At 40.5% G+C, this 19283-nt stretch overlaps 2 protein-coding genes and 1 long non-coding RNA gene across 3 annotated transcripts in view; 1 reads left to right on the top strand and 2 right to left on the bottom strand.

The window, feature by feature from the left end:
- Window positions 1-888: 888 nt before the first annotated feature.
- On the bottom strand, window positions 889-6123 carry CHAMP1 (chromosome alignment maintaining phosphoprotein 1; the record flags this gene model as incomplete). The annotated part of the gene is made up of 1 exon (XM_083735441.1): window positions 889-6123. The coding sequence occupies one exon, from the start codon at window positions 6121-6123 to the stop codon at window positions 2944-2946; it is 3180 nt and encodes a 1059-aa protein (XP_083591567.1). The 3' UTR covers window positions 889-2943.
- A 5540-nt stretch (window positions 6124-11663) lies between these two features.
- Window positions 11664-19283, bottom strand: part of LOC310843147 — a 147300-nt gene continuing 139680 nt past the window's right edge. Inside the window, exon 2 of the long non-coding RNA XR_014563533.1 lies at window positions 11664-12014. This is a non-coding gene — a long non-coding RNA (uncharacterized lncRNA). The remainder of the gene's footprint in view (window positions 12015-19283) is intronic.
- LOC310843120 (F-box only protein 36-like) lies at window positions 12005-19040 on the top strand. The gene is made up of 4 exons (XM_083735698.1): window positions 12005-13303; window positions 13682-13790; window positions 17888-18060; window positions 18334-19040. Exons 1-4 carry the CDS (start codon window positions 13208-13210, stop codon window positions 18496-18498), a joined length of 543 nt encoding a protein of 180 aa, XP_083591824.1. The 5' UTR covers window positions 12005-13207; the 3' UTR covers window positions 18499-19040.

The following is a 19283-nucleotide window of genomic DNA, read 5'->3' as shown; positions in this document are numbered from 1 at the left end:
TGCACCTCTGAAAATTCTGGTTGCAATCTAAGCAACCAGCTTGTCTCTTCTGCAGAGCAAAAAGCTGTAATGAGAGCTTCAAACAAATCTCAGGCTGTCCAAATTCTCCTACTATGTACATACAAATCATGGAATCATGTCCATGCACTGTAAAGATAATCCCCACTTCATGTTGGCACACTTAAAAAAAAAATTATACCAGTAATATTTAACAATGCTTACATTGGGCTGAATTATATTAATGCCTTTGGAACTTTTCCATTTTATTACACCTTACATGATAAAGCAAGAAGTGTCAACCAGAAGTTACAACAAAAAAGTTTTAATAAAAATGTAAAAAACTATCCAGTGCCATAATACATAGGTTCTTTAAGAATTACTATGCTCTGCTTATTCAAGAGGTTGAATCAGCAGAACAGTATCTTTGGACTTCATTGCAATTCTGGTAAAATAAAAGGGTGCACACCATGAAGGATGAGATATGACACCTTCACATCTCAAACGACAAAAGGACAGAGCCGCCAGATTTCAATTGCTATGGGTCATGAACACAAGTAGTACTGTGGATTGGGAAAGATTGAGCCAATTTATCTACTAGCTGAATGGCACGGCTGCCACTTCCTAACCAATTTTGTTGACATCTAAATCCATTTCTCATGTAGAACAAGCAGATCATGTATGATGTAACCACATGTGGTGTTGAATTTGAATCACAAGAGATTTGTATAGATTACCATTTAATTTTCTTTTAAAAAAATATTATTTACATTGTAAATGCTATCACTTACCTGCATCAGAGAATGCACAGAAATCTGTACTAATTCCAGTAATAAATATCTGAAGTAATAAAAGCTGATGAAACATTACCTAATACATACAATTTAAGAATTTCAATGCAGAGATTATTTTTATTGTTAGAATAGAAAACAATGCTTAAAACACATTCCCCAAATTATAAAGAACAATAATACAAGACAGCATATATATGTCCAATACATCTGACATTACTCCAGCTATTTCACACACATTAATTTGCACTTCAAATAGAGTGAGAGCAGAAGCACAACTACTTAAAAAATCTAAACAAGCAAATTTATTGAGGTGCAAACACTGATTTTTCCTTGCAATACTTATAAAAATGATCACTACTTATGATTCAAGACAAATTACTATACTATTCCATGCACAATTTAAAACAATTTCAGTTTTGTGATGTTTACACTAAATATTGAGCTATTCAATATATTTCAAATAAAAAACTGGATTTGGAGAGTTAACAGAGTGAGCGAATTGCTGCATTTCTGCTATTCCAGCTCCTTATTTTAGTAATTTAGTAAATCATAGTGAAAACCTATGATGTTGGGAGGGTTTGGAAAGTGCAAGCAAGGTGTAGCTAGATGAATCTGGACAATTTAAGAACAGAACAAAACATATTAAAATTAAATTTCAAAGTGTTTGTGATCATGTCTCACAAGGTCTAGTGAAACTGAAATATTGCCCCAGTGAGAATATTGCTGATGGCATAACCAAGGCTTTCAAGTTTCAGAAACATGAGAAATGTGTTTGCAATTGAGTCTGAATAAGCATACAGTGGTACCTCGAGTTAAGTACCTCATTTGTTCCGGAGGTCCGTTCCTAACCTGAAACTGTTCTTAACCTGAAGCACCACTTTAGCTAATGGGGCCTCCTGCTGCTGCCACGCCGCTGGAGCACGCTTTCTGTTCTCATCCTAAAACATCCTAAAAGTTCTTAACCCGAGGTACTATTTCTGGATTAGAGGAGTCTGTAACCTGAAGCCTCTGTAACCTGAAGTACCACTGTACTGTATAAGTTTTTTGTGTATGCTCTAGTTCCGATAAGGACTGAGGGGGGTGTTTGTATATGTGAAACTAAAACTAGTAGTCATTCCGTATCTACACAGTATAATGTAAACAATATAGAAGCAGATGGCTTCAGGGTCAGAAGCACGAGGTAATGTTCATGCGCAGTGTGTCTCTGGGCCTAGATAAGACTGAAAGGGTTGAGTTTGTTCATTTTTCCTCTCTGCTCTTTGTCCTGCCGCGAAGGGGAGAACCATCTCCAGATGCAGCATGCTAGCAACTGACGCATGGGTTAATGAAGTACAAAATCATTAAGCTGTAAACTGGAAATAAACCTTGCTGCCTGTACCGTGGGTGTGAAGTGAGTTTATTGCATCGGTGATTGACTCCACAAAAGGCTTGACAACGCTGCGCAGAGCGGAGCATGCAGAGGAGCATGCTGGACACCTTGTGAGATGGAAAAGATGCTCACAAATATTCAACAATCACAGGAGTCAGAGGATTCTGCAGCTGTCTCCCTCTTGCAGGCAAAGTCGTCTGTCCTTAGGAGCGCCCTTCCAGCTACCATTGAAAGGACTGCTACTGTTGCAGTGGAGAGGGCAAAAAGGAGCTGTTTGTGGGGGCATGTGGATCAGGGAATCAAAAGCCCACATTCCCTGGACGCATACCCAGGATGTAGGGTGGAGCGAGATGTACACCACCTCTGGGCTCTGCTTCTGTCTCTCACCACCTCCAACCTTCTGCTCTGGGTAGCGAAGTACTGTCAGGGCTCAAAATCTGATAATTCTGTTGCCAGAGAATTTGTGATAACCTATTGACTGCTCTGTCCATGACTTAATCTCCATTTTTTGTTTTAAAAACAGCACTCCATATAATCCAGTACAGACATATTACTTTGGTAGTTCGGTGTTAACTATTTCTGCAAACTAATGGCTACAATATAGCACAGTTAAGCAAACTAGGGCCCATTCAAATAAATGAGTTAAGTGCACTTAATTTTGCATTTAATTGTGGCCATCATGTTTATTGTGACATGCTGATATACTTGCATAAAACAGTTCAACCGCATTACTGACCACAAGCTAACATTTTTGGAGATTCTTCAACTTCCAAATAAATATGATTAAATCTGTGGTTCAGTAAGTGATTCAATAAGTGATTCGTTCAATGGTTCGGTGCCATCAACTGGCACCTTATTGGCCTCTTCACTCTGAGTAGGTGGCTCAGTTATGGTATCCATCTGTTTTTTATTGGCCTCTTCATTATGACGACTTTGGCAATGGGTTAGATGCTTCTTAAAGCCTCTAGGAAAGTTTGATTCAAAACTGCAACGTGGACATTTAAGCAAACTCTGACCATGAGCAGCAACATGGTTTTTAAGGTGAGATTCCAAGAGAAATGCCTTTCCACATATGTCACACTTGTACGGACTGTGAACATTATGCTTGTTAACCAAATGGTGCAAAACAGCACCTTTTTTCATAGCCCGGCAGCAACAAATTTTGCAATAATATTTGCCTTTGCCACGCTTCATATATTTTGCTATTTCTTCTTCCGAGATAAAAGCTTCCTTTTCTTCAGTAAACTGCAGCACACACTGAGGCTGAGTGGGACTAGCTAAATCAATTTTAGTGTCTTTATTGAGGTCAGAAGTTTCTGGATCAAACTGTTCTTGATCACTGTTTGATTCCTGCTCCTTAACTTCAGAGGTATCCATTTCATTATTTCCACTCCCACTGCTATTTAGGTCTATATTTGCAGTTTCCTGATTTTCCTTCTTCGGTTTCTTCTTTGGACAAGAAAATAATACTTCTGTAGCTTCCTTGGCTTGTATAAGCTGCTCCTTTGGAGCTAACAGACTACTGAATGGATTCTCACCTTCTGGCTGCTCAGTGAAGAAATCTTTACCAGATTCGGAATGTACCTGCAAGTCTGAAAAAATGGGTGCAGCAGACTGACCGAAGTCAGAGACAGCAGTTTTGTGAACTTCTCTGCCTGCTGTTTCCAGTGGTCTGTGGACATCAGAACCAAAGTTCTGCTTTGGATCAGAAGACATAGGAGTAGGTTTTTGGAGCTCAAGTGAAAGAGAACCTTTTGAAGGCTCAGCAAAGAAACCTTGCCGTTGTTTCTCAGGGGAACCAGGAAGTGCCTTCTGTGGGTCAGCGAAGCTTGCATGTTTCTGAATTTCAGGAGAAACTGAAGAAGCCTTCAGCACTTCATGAGTAAGAACAGGTGGTTTCTGAGGTTCTCCAAAGGGAATATGCTCTGCAACTTCAGGAGAAACTGCAACATGTTTCTGGGGCTCTTGGAAGAAGGCATGCTTTTGGGCCTCAGGTGAAACAGGAGGTGGTCTGTGAGGATCAGAAAACAGGGCATGTTTTTGGACTTCAGGAAAAGACATGTGAGTTTCATGGAAGAATGGACGTTTTTGTACATCAGCAGAAGTAGGAGGAGGAACAGATTTCTTAGACTCTGGAAAAAGTGCCCGTTTTCGGGGTTCGGAAAACAAAGCACGTTTTTGGAACTCAGAAGAAACAAAAGGAGCAGGCTTCTGAGTGTCTGAAAAGAAAGGAGACTTCCGAGAGTCAGAAGGGAATTTCCAAGGGTCAGGAGACACAGGAGCTGGCTTACGTTGTTCAGGAAAGAATGAAGGTTTCCAAAGATCAGGTGACATTGGGGGACCAGACTTTCTAAGCTCTGTTGGCATGGGATGTGCAGAGGGTGGTACTGCTGGTGATGACCTCCATGTGTCAGGAGACAAGACAGGTTTCCAGCCTTCAGGATAAACAGAAGAAATGGGTTTCCAGGGCTCTGAGGAAACAAGACTAGATTTCTGAGACTCAGGCAAGGAGGTAGATTTCCAAGGCTCTGGCACAAACTTCTGAGGCTCTGGGGACATCACAGAACCTGGTCTTCGGGGTTCTGAGGCAGGCCTCCTAGACTCCATTGACATAGAAGTGGGAGGTTTCGGGGACCAAGGTGACACAGTAATAGAAGACTTCTGTTGTTCGTGGGAAATATTAGGAGCAGGCCTCCAGGGCTCTGGAGCAATACTAGGAGCAGACCTCCAGTGATCTGGTATTGGTGGTTCAGGTTTTCTTAGTTCAGGGGAAAGCGCTGAAGCAGGCCTCCGCATCGGAGGAATATGCCTGCGAGTTTCTGAGGATATAGCCGATGTAGATTTCTTTAGCTCAGGAGACACAGCTGGAGAGTGCCTGCGAGGCTCAGGAGACACAGCCGGAGAGTGCTTGCGAGGTTCAGGAGACACAGCTGGAGAGTGCCTGCGAGGCTCAGGAGACACAGCTGGAGAGTGCCTGCGAGGCTCGGGAGACACAGCTGGAGAGTGCCTGCGAGGCTCGGGAGACACAGCCGGAGCAAATTTCTGTGGTTCAGATGCAGCCACAGGTGGAGATGCAGGCACAGCAGACTTCTGAGGTTCTGGGGATACAGGTTGTAGCGGTTTTTGTGGTTCTAAAGAAACAAGTGGTGCAGGCTTCTCTGACTCTGAGATAGATACATGCAGTTCTGGGTGTACATTAGAGAAGGGTTTTTGTGGCTCAACATATGTGACTGTGCCAGGTTTCTGTGGCTCAGGGGAGATAGCAGATACAGGTTTTGATACATCTGAGGACTCCACTGGAGTGGGTTTCAAGGGCTCTGGAGCCACAAAAGGGACTGGTTTCGATGGCTCTGATGACACCACTGGAATAGGTTTTGGCAGCTCTGATGATGCAACAGAGATGGGTTTCTGTGGCTCTGCGGATGCAACTGGAGCAACCTTTGGTTGCTCCATGGGTACAACTGGGATGGACTTTAGTATCTTGGAAGGTAACCCAACGTCAGGCTTGAGGGCTTCAGAGGGAGGCAGCTTCTGAGATTCGGGAGAAACAGTGGGTTTCAGTGACTCAGGAGGCGGAGAAGGCTTCTGAGGTTCCACAAACAGAGGTTTCTTTACAGTTTCTGCACCTGTTGCTAACAAATCTTTTTGCTCTTCTTTCCATTTGTCAGGCATTGCATGGTGTGCTGTGATGTGATAATAAACATTGCAATACATTTTGCTGGTAAAAAAACATTTGTGGCAGTGGAATAACTTTGCACTTTTCTGGTAAAATATAAGTTTCCCCAGTCCTGCAGCATCCATTTCATCACAAAACTCGGGGTGAATAGTACCCATATGAATCTGTATGTTTTCATAGTCAGACCCTCTGAAACTGCAGTGATCACATTCCAAGCGCTCTGTTGTTTTACGCAGGATCTTCAACATGTCCATTTTTCTATTGTCAACTTGCATAACACTACACATGTTTCAGACTGTAAGCTCCAGTATTCCTGAAATAAAAGTTAAAAAGTTAGCACATAACATACAGAAAAGTTTGTTCTTATTAAAGTAAAATTAACTAAATGAACACTCAGCTGAATAATTATATCTCCTAAGAAAAATCAAATCATCTAATCTTGTTAAGCTGTATATCACAATCTTCCACTTTGGAGGGAAATCACCCTATGTACAAATACTTCTGAATATAAATCTCTTCATTGTTTACAAAACCATCAACAGTTGCTGATGGCAATTTAATCTGTTTACCAATTCCAGATGGTTCTTTCTGTTGCAGAAAGCCTAACAAAACACACAATCTGCAGAGAATATCCTGCTAGTTCCAGACCCTTTTATTTAAATCCTACAGGCAAATTCCAATGGAATGGAGCTAGCAAATATATGGGTTGTGAATTTGGCTTGAAGTGAGCTGATCTTCCTGATTTCACTATTAAATTATGCTGTATTCTTCCTCATTCTGTATACCAACTAAACCAGTCAAAACCCACAAGGGTCATTACATAGTAATGTAGACCACAGTTGTAAGGTATGGAAAAATAATTTTTATTATGAATATTTTGCTATGTGCCAGTAACATTCACTCTTAAAAGGGTTAAACTTATAGCTCTTTGCAGGTGTTACTATCTCCCATGTACAGCAACACGGAAGCAAGGAAATGAGCCACACAGATAAGTCCCACTCCCAATGCCACGCTCCATCCAGTGCTTCCCCCAAAACTTATGCATATAGCATAGACAGCTGCAGTGGAGGGGTCTTAGTTACAGCTAGAGCAAGGCAAACCATAAGCCCAGGTTCAGATGCAATGCTATGTCAAAGAATGAATTTGTTCTGGAGGCAGGAGGAGCACAGTGACTGCAATCTTCCCCCTAGGAACCTGCATATTTTTTCATTCATGCTAAGCCATGGGGTCACAGTAACCTTCATTCACTATTTCATCAAAAATAAAAACTAACCAAAACTTTTGATTTCCATGTTCACTGCTACATGGGACACCCCAGGATGCAACCTTAATGCCATTTCTCAAGGTACCATATACTGCACAGAGTATTTAGAATATTAAAATATTTGACACTGAAAGTATTGGCAATGTAGAAGCACACTGACTCCATATCTTTCCGGAAGCTAGTACAGTGGTACCTTGGGTTAAGTACTTAATTTGTTCCAGAGGTCCGTTCTTAACCTGAAGCACCACTTTAGCTAATGGGGCCTCCCGCTGCTGTCTGTTCTCATCCTGAATCACAATTTCTGTTCTCATCCTGAAGCAAAGTTCTTAACCCGAGGTACTATTTCTGGGTTAACGGAGTCTGTAACCTGAAGCGTATGTAACCCGAGGTACCACTGTATAGTGTAGCAGGAAAATAATCTGTGAAATAGAAGCCTCCAGTTAAAATCTCAAATAAGCCCAAACTCGCTGGGTATTTTTTATTTCTCAGCCCACCATCTGCAAATGGGGATACATGAGAACATAAGAGGAGCCCACTGGATCAGGCCATTGACACATCTAGTCCAGCATCCTGTTCTCACAGTGGCCAACCAGATGCCTGTGGGAAACCCCAAAGCAGGACCCAAGCACAAGAGCACTCTCTCCTTATGCCAGTTCCAGCAATGGGTATTCAGAAGAATTATTGCCACTGACTGTGGAAGCAGAGCACAGCCATCATGGCTAGTAGCCATTGATCCTCTTTTAAAGCCATAGCACTGGCTTGCCTCACAGGATTGTTAAGGACTACTGAGATAACGCATCTGAAGCACACTGAACACTAAGGGGAAATGATGCATAAATACAAACCATTAAATATTTAAATATAAAATACTGTTTTCTTGATGACAGATAGGTGTGAAGCCACAATTGAGTTTTCTTAAGACTGGCAGGTGCATACACTGCAAACATATTTATTAGTGAGGACCACAGTTCACAATATATCTCTTCTCCTGCAGATTCTGTACACATCACTGCTTACCTACAGATATGACCCTTAGGAAATTGAGACTTGCTTTATAAAGAAGTGCAAAGTATATCACGCTTGGGTGACCTCTGAAAGTTATTCTACTGGTAGTTATTTTTACCAGTGCCTTGGTTTATTTTTAATTACAGAATTTTATTTTGATTGTTTTTATGACTGTCACTATCCACTTCAAACATTTGGAGAGGCAGCATGTAAAATGTTAAACAAGTTGAATACTACAAGGTGCTAGACTGAATTTTCTATCCTACAAGCTTTATTATTACATTATTGAGGTTAATAATAATGTTTTGATGTTGGGCTTTAAAGTATCTTTATTTCTCAGCACAGGTTGGTTTCTTGAAATGAACTTCCACAGCTAGGGTCAGAATCCCTAATATACATTTTATAAAGGGGTTCAGATTCTTGGGTTTGAGTGACATTATGTTTATTAGAACCCAAATCTGTGAAACTAGATCTTTCAATATGGGGTCTTTTCCAGGGAGCCTTCTCTTCTCATGAGGTGGCCAAAGTATTGGAGCCTCAGCTTCATGATCTGTCCTTCCAGTGAGCACTCAGGGCTGATTTCCTTAAGAATGGATACGTTTGATCTTCTTGCATGGGACTCTCAAGAGTCTCCTCCAGCACCATAATCCAAAAGCATCAATTCTTCGGCGATCAGCCTTCTTTATGGTCCAGCTCTCACTTCCATACATCACTACTTGGAAAACCATGGCTTTAACTACACGGACCTTTGTTGGTAAGGTGATGTCTCTGCTTTTAATGATCCTGTCTAGGTTTGCCATCGCCTTTCTCCCAAGGAGCAGGCGTCTTTTAATTTCATGACTGCAGTGATCGTGGAGCCCAAGAAAGTAAAATCTCTCACTGCCTCCATTTCTTCCCCTTCTATTTGCCAGGAGGTAATGGGACCAGTGGCCATGATCTTAGTTTTTTTGATGTTGAGCTTCAGACCATATTTTGCGCTCTGCTCTTTCACCCTCATTAAAAGGTTTTTTAATCCTCCTCACTTTCTGCCATCAGTAACCCGAGGTACCACTGTATAATATGCTTTCCATGAGACTATTTAAGCAATGGTATTTGCACCAACAGAATACAGTAGTACCTTGGGTTACATACGCTTCAGGTTACATATGCTTCAGGTTACAGACTCCGCTAACCCAGAAATAGTGCTTCAAGTTAAGAACTTTGCTTCAGGATGAGAACAGAAATCATGCTCCAGCGGTGCAGCAGCAGCAGGAGGCCCCATTAGCTAAAGTGATGCTTCAGGTTAAGAACAGTTTCAGGTTAAGTACGGACCTCCGGAACGAATTAAGTACTTAACCTGAGGTACCATTGTAAAACATGTCTTGAAATGTGCATCCCACTGCTGCAGTTAGGCAAAAAAAAATCCAAGTCGGTGTTGGCCTTACACCAAGGTTGGGGTGGGTACCTGTGGCTCTCCTGATGCAGGTGGTCCCCAACACCTAATGGGGCCCGATAACCCTCCTAATCCGAAATAACTCCTAATTCCAAATAACTGAGCCTCGTAGTCCAGCCTTTAGGAAACAGCAACGACCTGCTACTGCGCACAAACGTTGAGAGCCTTGGGCCGACGGCAAGCACAGTATAACACGGGCGGGGGGGGAGGGGGAGAAACGGTTTGATCGTGTGCACGTACAAGTCTGCCAGCAACAAGCGGTTTGCAATGAGGGAGAGGTATCAGTGGGGGAGGAAGAGAGGAGACAGACAAGAGGAGCTGTGTGCGCGCGCGCGCAGAGAACGGGGGAAGGGAACCGAGCGCGCGCAAAACGCTATGAGAACGGAAAGGGGGAGGGGACAAAAGGCTACTGTGGCGCGTTAAAAAAAAAAAAGGGCGGGGAGGCGAGCCGAGTTTTTCACACATGAGGTGGAAAAGACGTCCCTCTTCGTTACCCTATTAAACTGGGCGGGGGAGGAGGAGAAGGAAGCGGTGGGGCTGAAAAAACGGCAAAAGTACCTACCCGGGAGAAAACAACGGCGACGGAGAGAGAAGCGCTACAATGGCGGCTGCTCTCACAAGCCAGAGAGATGCCGGAGACTGTGGCGCTCGCGGGAGTTGGGGGGGGGGGGAGGCGTCGGCGGCTGAAGGCGCCAGGCGACGGTTCTGAGGCAGAGCGGTGGGTAGGCCGCGCGGCCACACAGGCGCCCTCTCATTGGCTCGCGCCGTCCAGCTGCTGCCCAACTGCTGCTTGAGTTCGCCCCGCCCCGCTGTAGAATTCGGCGCAGGCGCTTGGCGGCGAGTAACGTAGTTGGAATGACGCTGTTGAGGAGGGAAGAGACTTCTGGAGGCGCCATGATGCCTCCATCTCCCCGTGAGGAGGAGATGGGAGTAGGACTCCTCCGTCGTGGTGTTTACCTGACAGAGATTGCATGCTGCTTAGTTCTCGTGACTAGGTTGTCATCCTACAAGTTGGGGGCTCACGTGATTGGAATTAATTCATTAATAATAATAATAATAATAATAATAATAATAATTTGGGCCCTGGCATTTGAACTTCGTATATAAATAGCACATGCATATGTGTTACATTTCATTTGTTGCGGGAGGGGAGGCTCCACGGCTTTTCTCCATAATGAATACAGTGTATAAATACACACTAGCAGGCTTGTAACCAGCATTGTTTGGAACTCTTAAGAAACCAAAAAATCTGTGAAGTTTTGAAAGGTTCAGTCTGGATTCAAAATGGTGCCCAATTGTATCCAAACATAATGCAGATGAAAACCTTGATCTCAGGAACCACCACACTAAATTTGGTTAAAATTAGTGCGATTTTGAAAGGCTCAGTCTGCCGTCTTGATTCAAAGTTGCATGCAATAGTATCTAAACGAATTTTAAAAAAAACTGCTCCATATTTCAGAAACTGCAAAATTAATAATAATAATAATAATAATAATAATAATAATAATAAATTTTATTTATATCCCGCCTTCCCCAGCCAAAGCCGGGCTCAGAGCGGCTAACATCAAATATATAACACATTAACATAAAATCAGACAATCAATTAAAATACATCCTCAAATCAGATCAGGATCAGAATAAAATCCAATCAGATGGCAACCTGCAGATTAGGGTTGGGGACCTTAAATGCTTTGGTTATAATTTCTTAACGGTTGTCCAAATACATAAGACAAACAACTTTTCAATATATATTCAATATTTGGCAACTGATAATATTACCTGAAAATAATCATGCATCTGATGAATTAGACTCTACTTCCTAAATGCTTGTACCTCAATATTCCTGTTAAATTCTTAAGGTGCCACAATATTATACGTGTATTCATTACACACACGTTGATTCCTCAAAGTGCAGTGTTTGCTGACCTCTACCGGCTGATAACCTAAAAACGACAGTAACAAATCAGAGCTGAAAATTTGAAACATCCTTATTTGTATGGGGAAGAAATAATATATTTCTGCAACTAAAAGTGTATCATCTGGTGTTCTTATGTTACAAGAAAGGAAACTATTTTTATTACTTTGTTGTGTTGCTTTTTTGCTGTTGCTTTTTAAAAAAACAAAACACCATGCTGTGATTTATTATTTCTGCTACTTTGAGTGAACTACACATAAAGGAGCATATTTTCCATTATCAACAAGCAGGTAAGGCCTTACTTGTAGTACTATTGACAGATGTGATCTGTGCAGTGCTGCAGTGCAGGGCCTCCTCTGTCATGGTGCTTTGGTTGTGGAATTCGCTTCCATTGGATACACATATGTTCCCCCACCCCATTGGTTGCTTTCAGACATCAGGTGAAGATGTATCTGTTCCTTTGAGTGTGGATGAGTTCAATAACTAGGTTATCTGCTTTAGGAGTATCTGTTTTATTTAAATGTTCTTGTCAATGGGTATTGGTTTTGTGGTTTTAACATACCTATTTTGCAAGGCTTTTGGTACTTAGCTCTGAAGGATATCAGTAAGAGGATATATTAACCATATTTAATCTTCCACAAATCCATGTATGTAGGTTAACACAAAGAAAAATGGTGTGTACCTGTTTTTAATATGTGGGGCTTGTGCATAAAGTAGCAGAATTTACATTCCAACATTAGGCAGATTTTGGGAAGTATAGGAATAGGTTTTCAAACTTTAAAAAATATATATATTATATTCTAGCGCCTTAGGGCAGCTGGCTCCCTTTCCCCCTTTTCAATGAAACAGACCACAGACTACAAGATAAGTTTAAAAATTTTTACTTACAGTTACAGAGACTTGCATATTCCTTAGTAACAACAATAAAATGCAGGAAAATTTTCTTAAAAGTTGTGTTACCAATCTATTAATGATTTTAATTACTATTACTATTTTATTATTTTTGTGTTGTGTTTTACTATGGTTGTTATATATTCCTGCCTATAATAAATAAATGACTAATAAACTGAAGTTGACTCAATATAAAATAGAAGTTTTTAATAGGCAGCAGCTACTACATACTAGATGTAGGTTGCCTGCTTGGGTGGGGGCTAAAAGTCACATCTTGGCCATCAGAAGCTAGTCAGTGAACGAGATGAAAATCTGAGTTTTTGCAGCTTGTTGTTCTAAGGCTGTGTATTTTTGGGATGATGACAACAACAACTGATGTTCCTTTAACAAAATTCATTGTGTGAATTAGTTAATGATTGCTTGTTTGATTTTGTATGCTCAGTTTTGAAGCCTAGAAAAAAACAGATATGTTTTTTGTTTTTTAAAAAAGAAAGAAAAGGAAAAAAGTGCTGCCTTCTTCCAAGGTAATTGACTCTCTGGCATCTGTAATACTACTCCTGGAACGTGGGGAGTGCAAAACATGCTTATGAAACCAGTGGGACTTGAAAAAAAAAACAATGCATGCATAGAATTAGGCTGTGTTTTTTGTTTGTTTTTAATATTATCCTCCTGGTGATATAAATATTGAACACCTGAGTCCTCCTTGGGTAAAGAACCTGAGTTCAGGAATGCAAACACTAGCCATGTATTTATAGAGCACGTGGAGTGGGCTGAAGTCAAGTCCTTCTCGTATAGAGTCCATAGAAACAACCTTGGGAGTCTGTGATCTCTATTGCAAGCTGAAAGCAAGTAGACAGTGTCAAAATGACTTCCCTGCTGCAAGAGAAACTCTATGAAGCTCACACTCAGGCACCTCCTCCCAGTAAAGACTTCCATCACTTGACCATCACAAAAAATGAGGTACAAAATAGATTGATTTATTGCTCTCCCTGATTGGAATGTGTTTTACTGAAGAAAGCCCAAGAGAAGTGAGAAATCTGCATTTGTTGGATAGCTGATAAAGGCACAGGGTCTCTGCCAGGAAGAAAAAGGTGGGCAACCCCAAGCATGGTTGTTCAGGCAGATCTGCTAGGGAAAAGCAAACAAATGGTGGTAATCCTATCATTGTTTGCTTTTATTATTGTAAGAAATGCAATTAATTAATTTCTTCACAGATCTAGGTCATTACAAAGTCCTGCATTTTCTGCTTTATATCTGGACTGACTAGGCTTTTGACAAAATAACTTAGGACATAATAATGCCCAAACTGACTCATTATTTTAAACCTGAATGCTTTAGGTTATCTGGCAGTCCTGGAGGATTACATTTCGACCAGATCGAGAAAGGATTTGCCCAAGAGAAGTGAAGAAACCCCATAAAGATTTTCTCTTGGATGAACCATTACACAGCAAGTATTGAGTGGGCAAAGAAATAATAGAATTTTGATTACCCTCCCCTCTGAAAAAAAGGTTGTGTCTAATGGTCATATTCGTGCTTTTACAACCTAATCATGTGCACGTTGACTCTGAAATAAACCCCGGTGAATTCAATGGGACTGTCTTACAACAGACTGATCCTATGTATGTTTACTTGGAAGTACATTGCATTGTTGAAGAGGATTTACTCTCAAGAAAGGGTGCATAGGATCACACAACCTTGGGATTAATATTTGGGCTGCAATCCTAGGCATACTTCCATGGGATGAAGTGCCATGAAACTCAGTTTGGTATTACATCTGAGTAAACTTGCTCAGGATTGGATTTCAGGTCTTAAATTTCTTTTGACTTTTCTTATTAATAAACTTTGGCCGTGCAGGTGGAACATTTGTAAAAATGAAACACTGAATTCCATCCACTTACTGGGAGTAAGACCCATTGAATTCAATAGGAATTATTTCTGGGTAGACACAGTTAGGATTGCAGCCTTGGTTGTTTGTGAATAGTCAGAGTTACCTAAATGCTCCAAGTGCACTAGAAACATAAAGGACGCCTGGATGGTTAAATCCAGTTAAACTTGACTATAGGGTGTGGCGCTCATCTTGCTTCAGACCGAGGGAGTCGGTTTTTGTCCACAGACAGCTTTCTGGGTTATGTGACTCTCATGACTAAACCACTTCTGGTGCAACAGGACACCGTGACAGAAGTCAGAGTGTATGGAAATGCCATTTACCTTCCTACTGCAGTGGTACCAATTTATCTACTCGCACTGGTATGCTTTCCAATTGCTAGGTTGGCAGTTTGAAACATAAAGTGAGATCACAGGAGTGTAACTGAAAACCTCAGATAATTCCCAAGTAGTCCATTTCATTGTTTTTATTTTTGTATTTATATTTGGGATTTTCAATGGTTTTGTTTGTTTAACTGCATTTACATTCCTTCTGGAGATAGAGAATTGAAACTACAAATTATGGTTTAAGAAGTCAAGTCTGAATTTCAGATCAATATTGGATGGCTAATGTAAATAAACTGGATGGTAAACAATTGAGAATGACTACATTGGACTCTCAAAGTAAAATTACTTATTAAACTGCAGGGGGAGACAAATACACAGTGGTTAAACATACTAAGTTGCAGCATCAAAATAATTTTAAACAAGTGAAAAAGGAAGCTAGTACTAAATGTCAAACTTACATGAATACTAAAAAGGGTTATTTTTTTCTCCAAGTGTGTGCTATTGATGGGCCAGGTCTATAGAAATTATCGTCTAATATTCCATTATGTAGGGCAGGGAATATGTAGCCCTTTAGGTGTCACTGGATTCAGATTCTCATCAGCTGCAGCCAACATAGCCAGTTGTCTGGGATGATGGGAGTTGTAGTCCAGGAGCATATGGAGGGTACCATGTTGGCTACCCCTGATATAGAGGAATTTTTTTTATATAAAAACCATGCTAATTCCTGGTCACCTACTAAATCAGTTTAATTATTTCTATTTAGTTAGAAATTATACCCCATGCTAAATAGAGTTATCCCTGCTCAGCAGTTGCATTATTGACAAAAGAGTTTCACTGACAAAGTCCCAAGGAGAATGACATCAAGACCTACAGCGCATTGGCTTACTTCCTTATCTTCCTGTTTCCTGGCAAATAGCATAGTATTGCAATATGCTGAATAATGTTATCAACCAAGGTCATGCTATACAGTAGAACAGAACATTTAGTCAGAGAAAAGCAGAACACTTCTAGCGGATTTTTAAAATGTAACCCTCAATTTGCCAAAAAATTCCATCAGTAGCCATATCAAGCCATATCCCTGCTGTCAGTTAATGCTTAGGCGTAAACTAGGCATAAACTAGTCTTGCTGCAACTTATAATCTCTCCTCGCTTCTTGGCTCGGTGATGTTGGGAAAGATGAAGTTAGTGAGCAGGGAATTTCTGAAGGAAAATGAAAATGGGAGGTGTGCCTTAATGGATTAATTGTTAGCTCCATTGCAATCCCCAATATGTAAATCAACTTTAATTTTTATTCAGTGGGAGAAATATGTCTTAAAAGATAAAAAGAGCTTTAAAAGTCAAATCTCCGCATCAGTTCTTACAACCACCAGTGACAGAATGTCAGGGCAGGTGTCATGTCCTCTGCCAATTGCACGGCAGGCTGATGCTGCATGCATAACTCCATCCAAGTCGCTGCAAGCACTCAAAGAGCAACTCTTGCAGCAGTGTGTGAAAAGTCCAGGAAAAGTTCTGTGAGTGGCACTAGCCTTGAAACAATCACCTGGGGCTGAAAATAGCCAACTTGTAAACTACCCAGGAAACAGATCTATCCAGTGCTTTTTTTCTTTAAAAAAAGGTACTCTGATTTTCCTACTCATATCGAAATACTGCCCCTCAATGAGGCCAAACTAAGATTCACAAAATATTTAGAGGTATGCATACTTCTGCGTCCCCCCGGAAAAAAAGCACTGGATATAACATTGACTTTTGAGTACACGTGTGTGTTAATGGCACTTAACCAGCATAAGCAAACCATCTTGGGGTGGTCACCATTTGATCCCAATAGGGTTTTCATTGGTTTGTTTTGGCAAGTTAACACTAAACCTTTTTTCTTTCTTGATATTGTCACTACTTCTCCCTTTACCAAATGCCCATTGCACATGGCTCTTCCATGACATTTGTAGAATCAGATCTTAACTCTTATAGTGCTTCCACAATGTCACTATTTTCAGGAGAGATTCGATTATATACTAGCAAATTAAAGTTGATTTGGAACTTTTGCGTAACATACCTGCTTTGACAGAGGATTGAGTTTTTTTGTGGAAAGGAAAGCATGAGACAACTCTTTCTTCACCCAGTGCCATCCAGTCTCCCCACAAACCAATCAGGATGAATACTTTAAAACAGGTTATCTGGAAGTGGCCTTAGTTGTGTATGAAGCATCAGTTGGATGTACTTTAAATGTATGGTACAGATCTGCCCAATCTCTCATTTTTTCCATGGAAATACTTCACATTAATGGAATGCAGTGTCAACTGCCAAGCAGTTAGTACATTTACTCCATAGGGTTAAATTTAATTTTGTTTTATCCCCTGTTGCTTTTTAAGACATTCATTCCTTCTATAGACTTAGCTGTTTGTTCTGGTTATGTACTTAACGAATAGTGCTAGACCACATGGTGTGGTAGCTATGGAGAAATCCATTTATCATTCCTAATACCTTAAGCACACACAGCAAGCCTTCGTGCCTTTCTGATTAATATAATTATACTTCAAGTCAATTTTTATTTATATTTGGAACCTAAAAGGCTTCCAGAGTTCAAAGGGCTACAGTGTGTGCATTGCGCTTAAGAACAAGAATTGCTTTAAACATAGTTGGTGAGTGCAAATAATATGCCTTTCAGTATGACATGCCTGGGCAATTCAGAATTAGTATTCTACTTCATGATTATCATGGCAGCTCGCCCTTTACTCTGTACTAAATTGCCTATTCTTAGTATGATAGACTGAATTGCCCTTCTTGTATTAGGCTTTTCACCAACGCACAGGACTTATCCTTATCTGGCTTATGGGTGCTTCCAGACTATTGCTGTATTCAGGCTTGATTCAATCACATAGTGACAAATTCAGGTTGCAGAATTAAAGCTGATTTGGCGCTCTTGTGCAAGAAACCCACTTCCCCACAAAAATTGACTTTTTACATGCATTGGAAAGTGTGAGTTAACAATTGCTTTATATTTAACTTTCCTATAAACAAATCAGAATGAATGCTCAATAAACAGGTTATCTGGAAGTAGCCTAAGTTTCAGTCTTCACAGTCATCGGGTATCATATTAATTATATTTATTAATAGAACAACCATGCAGTCCTATATATACTCAGAAGTAAACCATGCTGAGTTCAATGAGCCTTACTTCCGGGTAAGTTAGGAAACAGCAACAGAATGAAGTCTCTCTTTCTCCCCCCCCCTTTTTTTTGTATGTGCCCTTTCCCATTTAGCTTAGCACGGTGCCTTTCACTTTGGCAGTATTCCTGTTTAAAATCTGTTTGCTTGTATATTTTTTCTTTTACTCAGAACAAATGCAAGGTGTCTTTGGGAAGAAAACACTAGACTACATTCTCAGCTTATGTCAAGGACGCTATGACTTCCTCCATCGAATTCCTGACCATTTGATCATACACATCCTGTCATTTCTTAATACAGAGGATATAAGGCAATTGTCACAAACATGTAAAAGGTTTCGGCAGGTAAAAATTCTGACAAATATGTAATCTTGATGCAATCTAAATAATTTTAGTAATATATAGACTTGGTTTAAATGGAGCTTTACAGAAGTAGCAAGTATGATCAGTTACCAGTGGCAGTTACCATGTAGAACCAGAATAATATGAGCTTAAGAGTAGACCAAAAGATTTGCAAGTTACGTTGTAGTCTGAAAAGCAAATACATTGTAAAGAAAATGAGAATCTGGCCTACTCAAATGTATTATGTATCATATATTGCAAATATTTATCTTTTAGCTATGCAATACTGAAGAATTTTGGGAAAGAAGAAAAAGAGTGCAAGATAAAGACACTCTTGATATACAAACTGTCAAGGTTTCAGCTTACAAGAAGCCAACTAATTTCAGACAAAGACCAGGCTTTTTGCCACGGGTGCAAAGAAGGCAGACCACATTCTTCTGAAATTGATTGCAGATTATCTTGCAAGACTCCTGCATTCCACTTCAGCTAAAATAATCTAGGTACCAAAACTGTCTTCAGAGGCAAGACTTGCAATTTCAAAAGTTCACCAAGCTGGTACACAGGAATGAAAAAGCCTGCACCCAGTGATACATGTAACAATATACAGAAGACAAAGCCGAAGCTACAAAGTGACATCGTAAAATCATATTCATAATGAAGAACACACAACATAGTAATGCATAGGCGTTTTGGGACAATAACTGCTTCACAGCATCAGCGAGCTTTGGATCACATACATACTCATGATGCAGAAACGCATGGCGTTTCCCTTTTCAGATGCCTATGCATCTGTGTGTTCTAGAAGCGGCAAGAGCTCAGTTCACTAGCAGTAAATGTAGGGAAATTGCTTTTCAAAGTTGTGTGTTGTTTACTTCTCAAAAACATGTTAAGATGTTGCAAATAATTGCACAAATTTTCTCAAATTCACAGAAACAAGCGAGAGAGAATCATGTGTATAAATAATAAAAGTAACATGAGATCCAGTAGGTTCCCTATGTTTCTGCCTTTTCCGGGAGAAAGTGCACAATACAGTTTTAATCATATGCTGAAGACACAACTCTTTACCTTGGCCTTAGACACTTGAGATGTACATTTTTAAAGGTAAAGGTAAAGGTACCCTGCCCGTTCAGGCCAGTCTTGCCAGACTTCCGGGTCATGTGGCCAGTGAGACAAGCTGCATCTGGCGAGCCAGCGCAGCACACGGAACGCCGTTTACCTTCCCGCTG

Source organism: Podarcis gaigeae, assembly GCF_964106915.1.
Source record: "Podarcis gaigeae genome assembly, chromosome: 4".
NCBI lineage: Eukaryota > Metazoa > Chordata > Lepidosauria > Squamata > Lacertidae > Podarcis > Podarcis gaigeae.
This window is presented reverse-complemented; position numbering and strand designations above follow the sequence as displayed.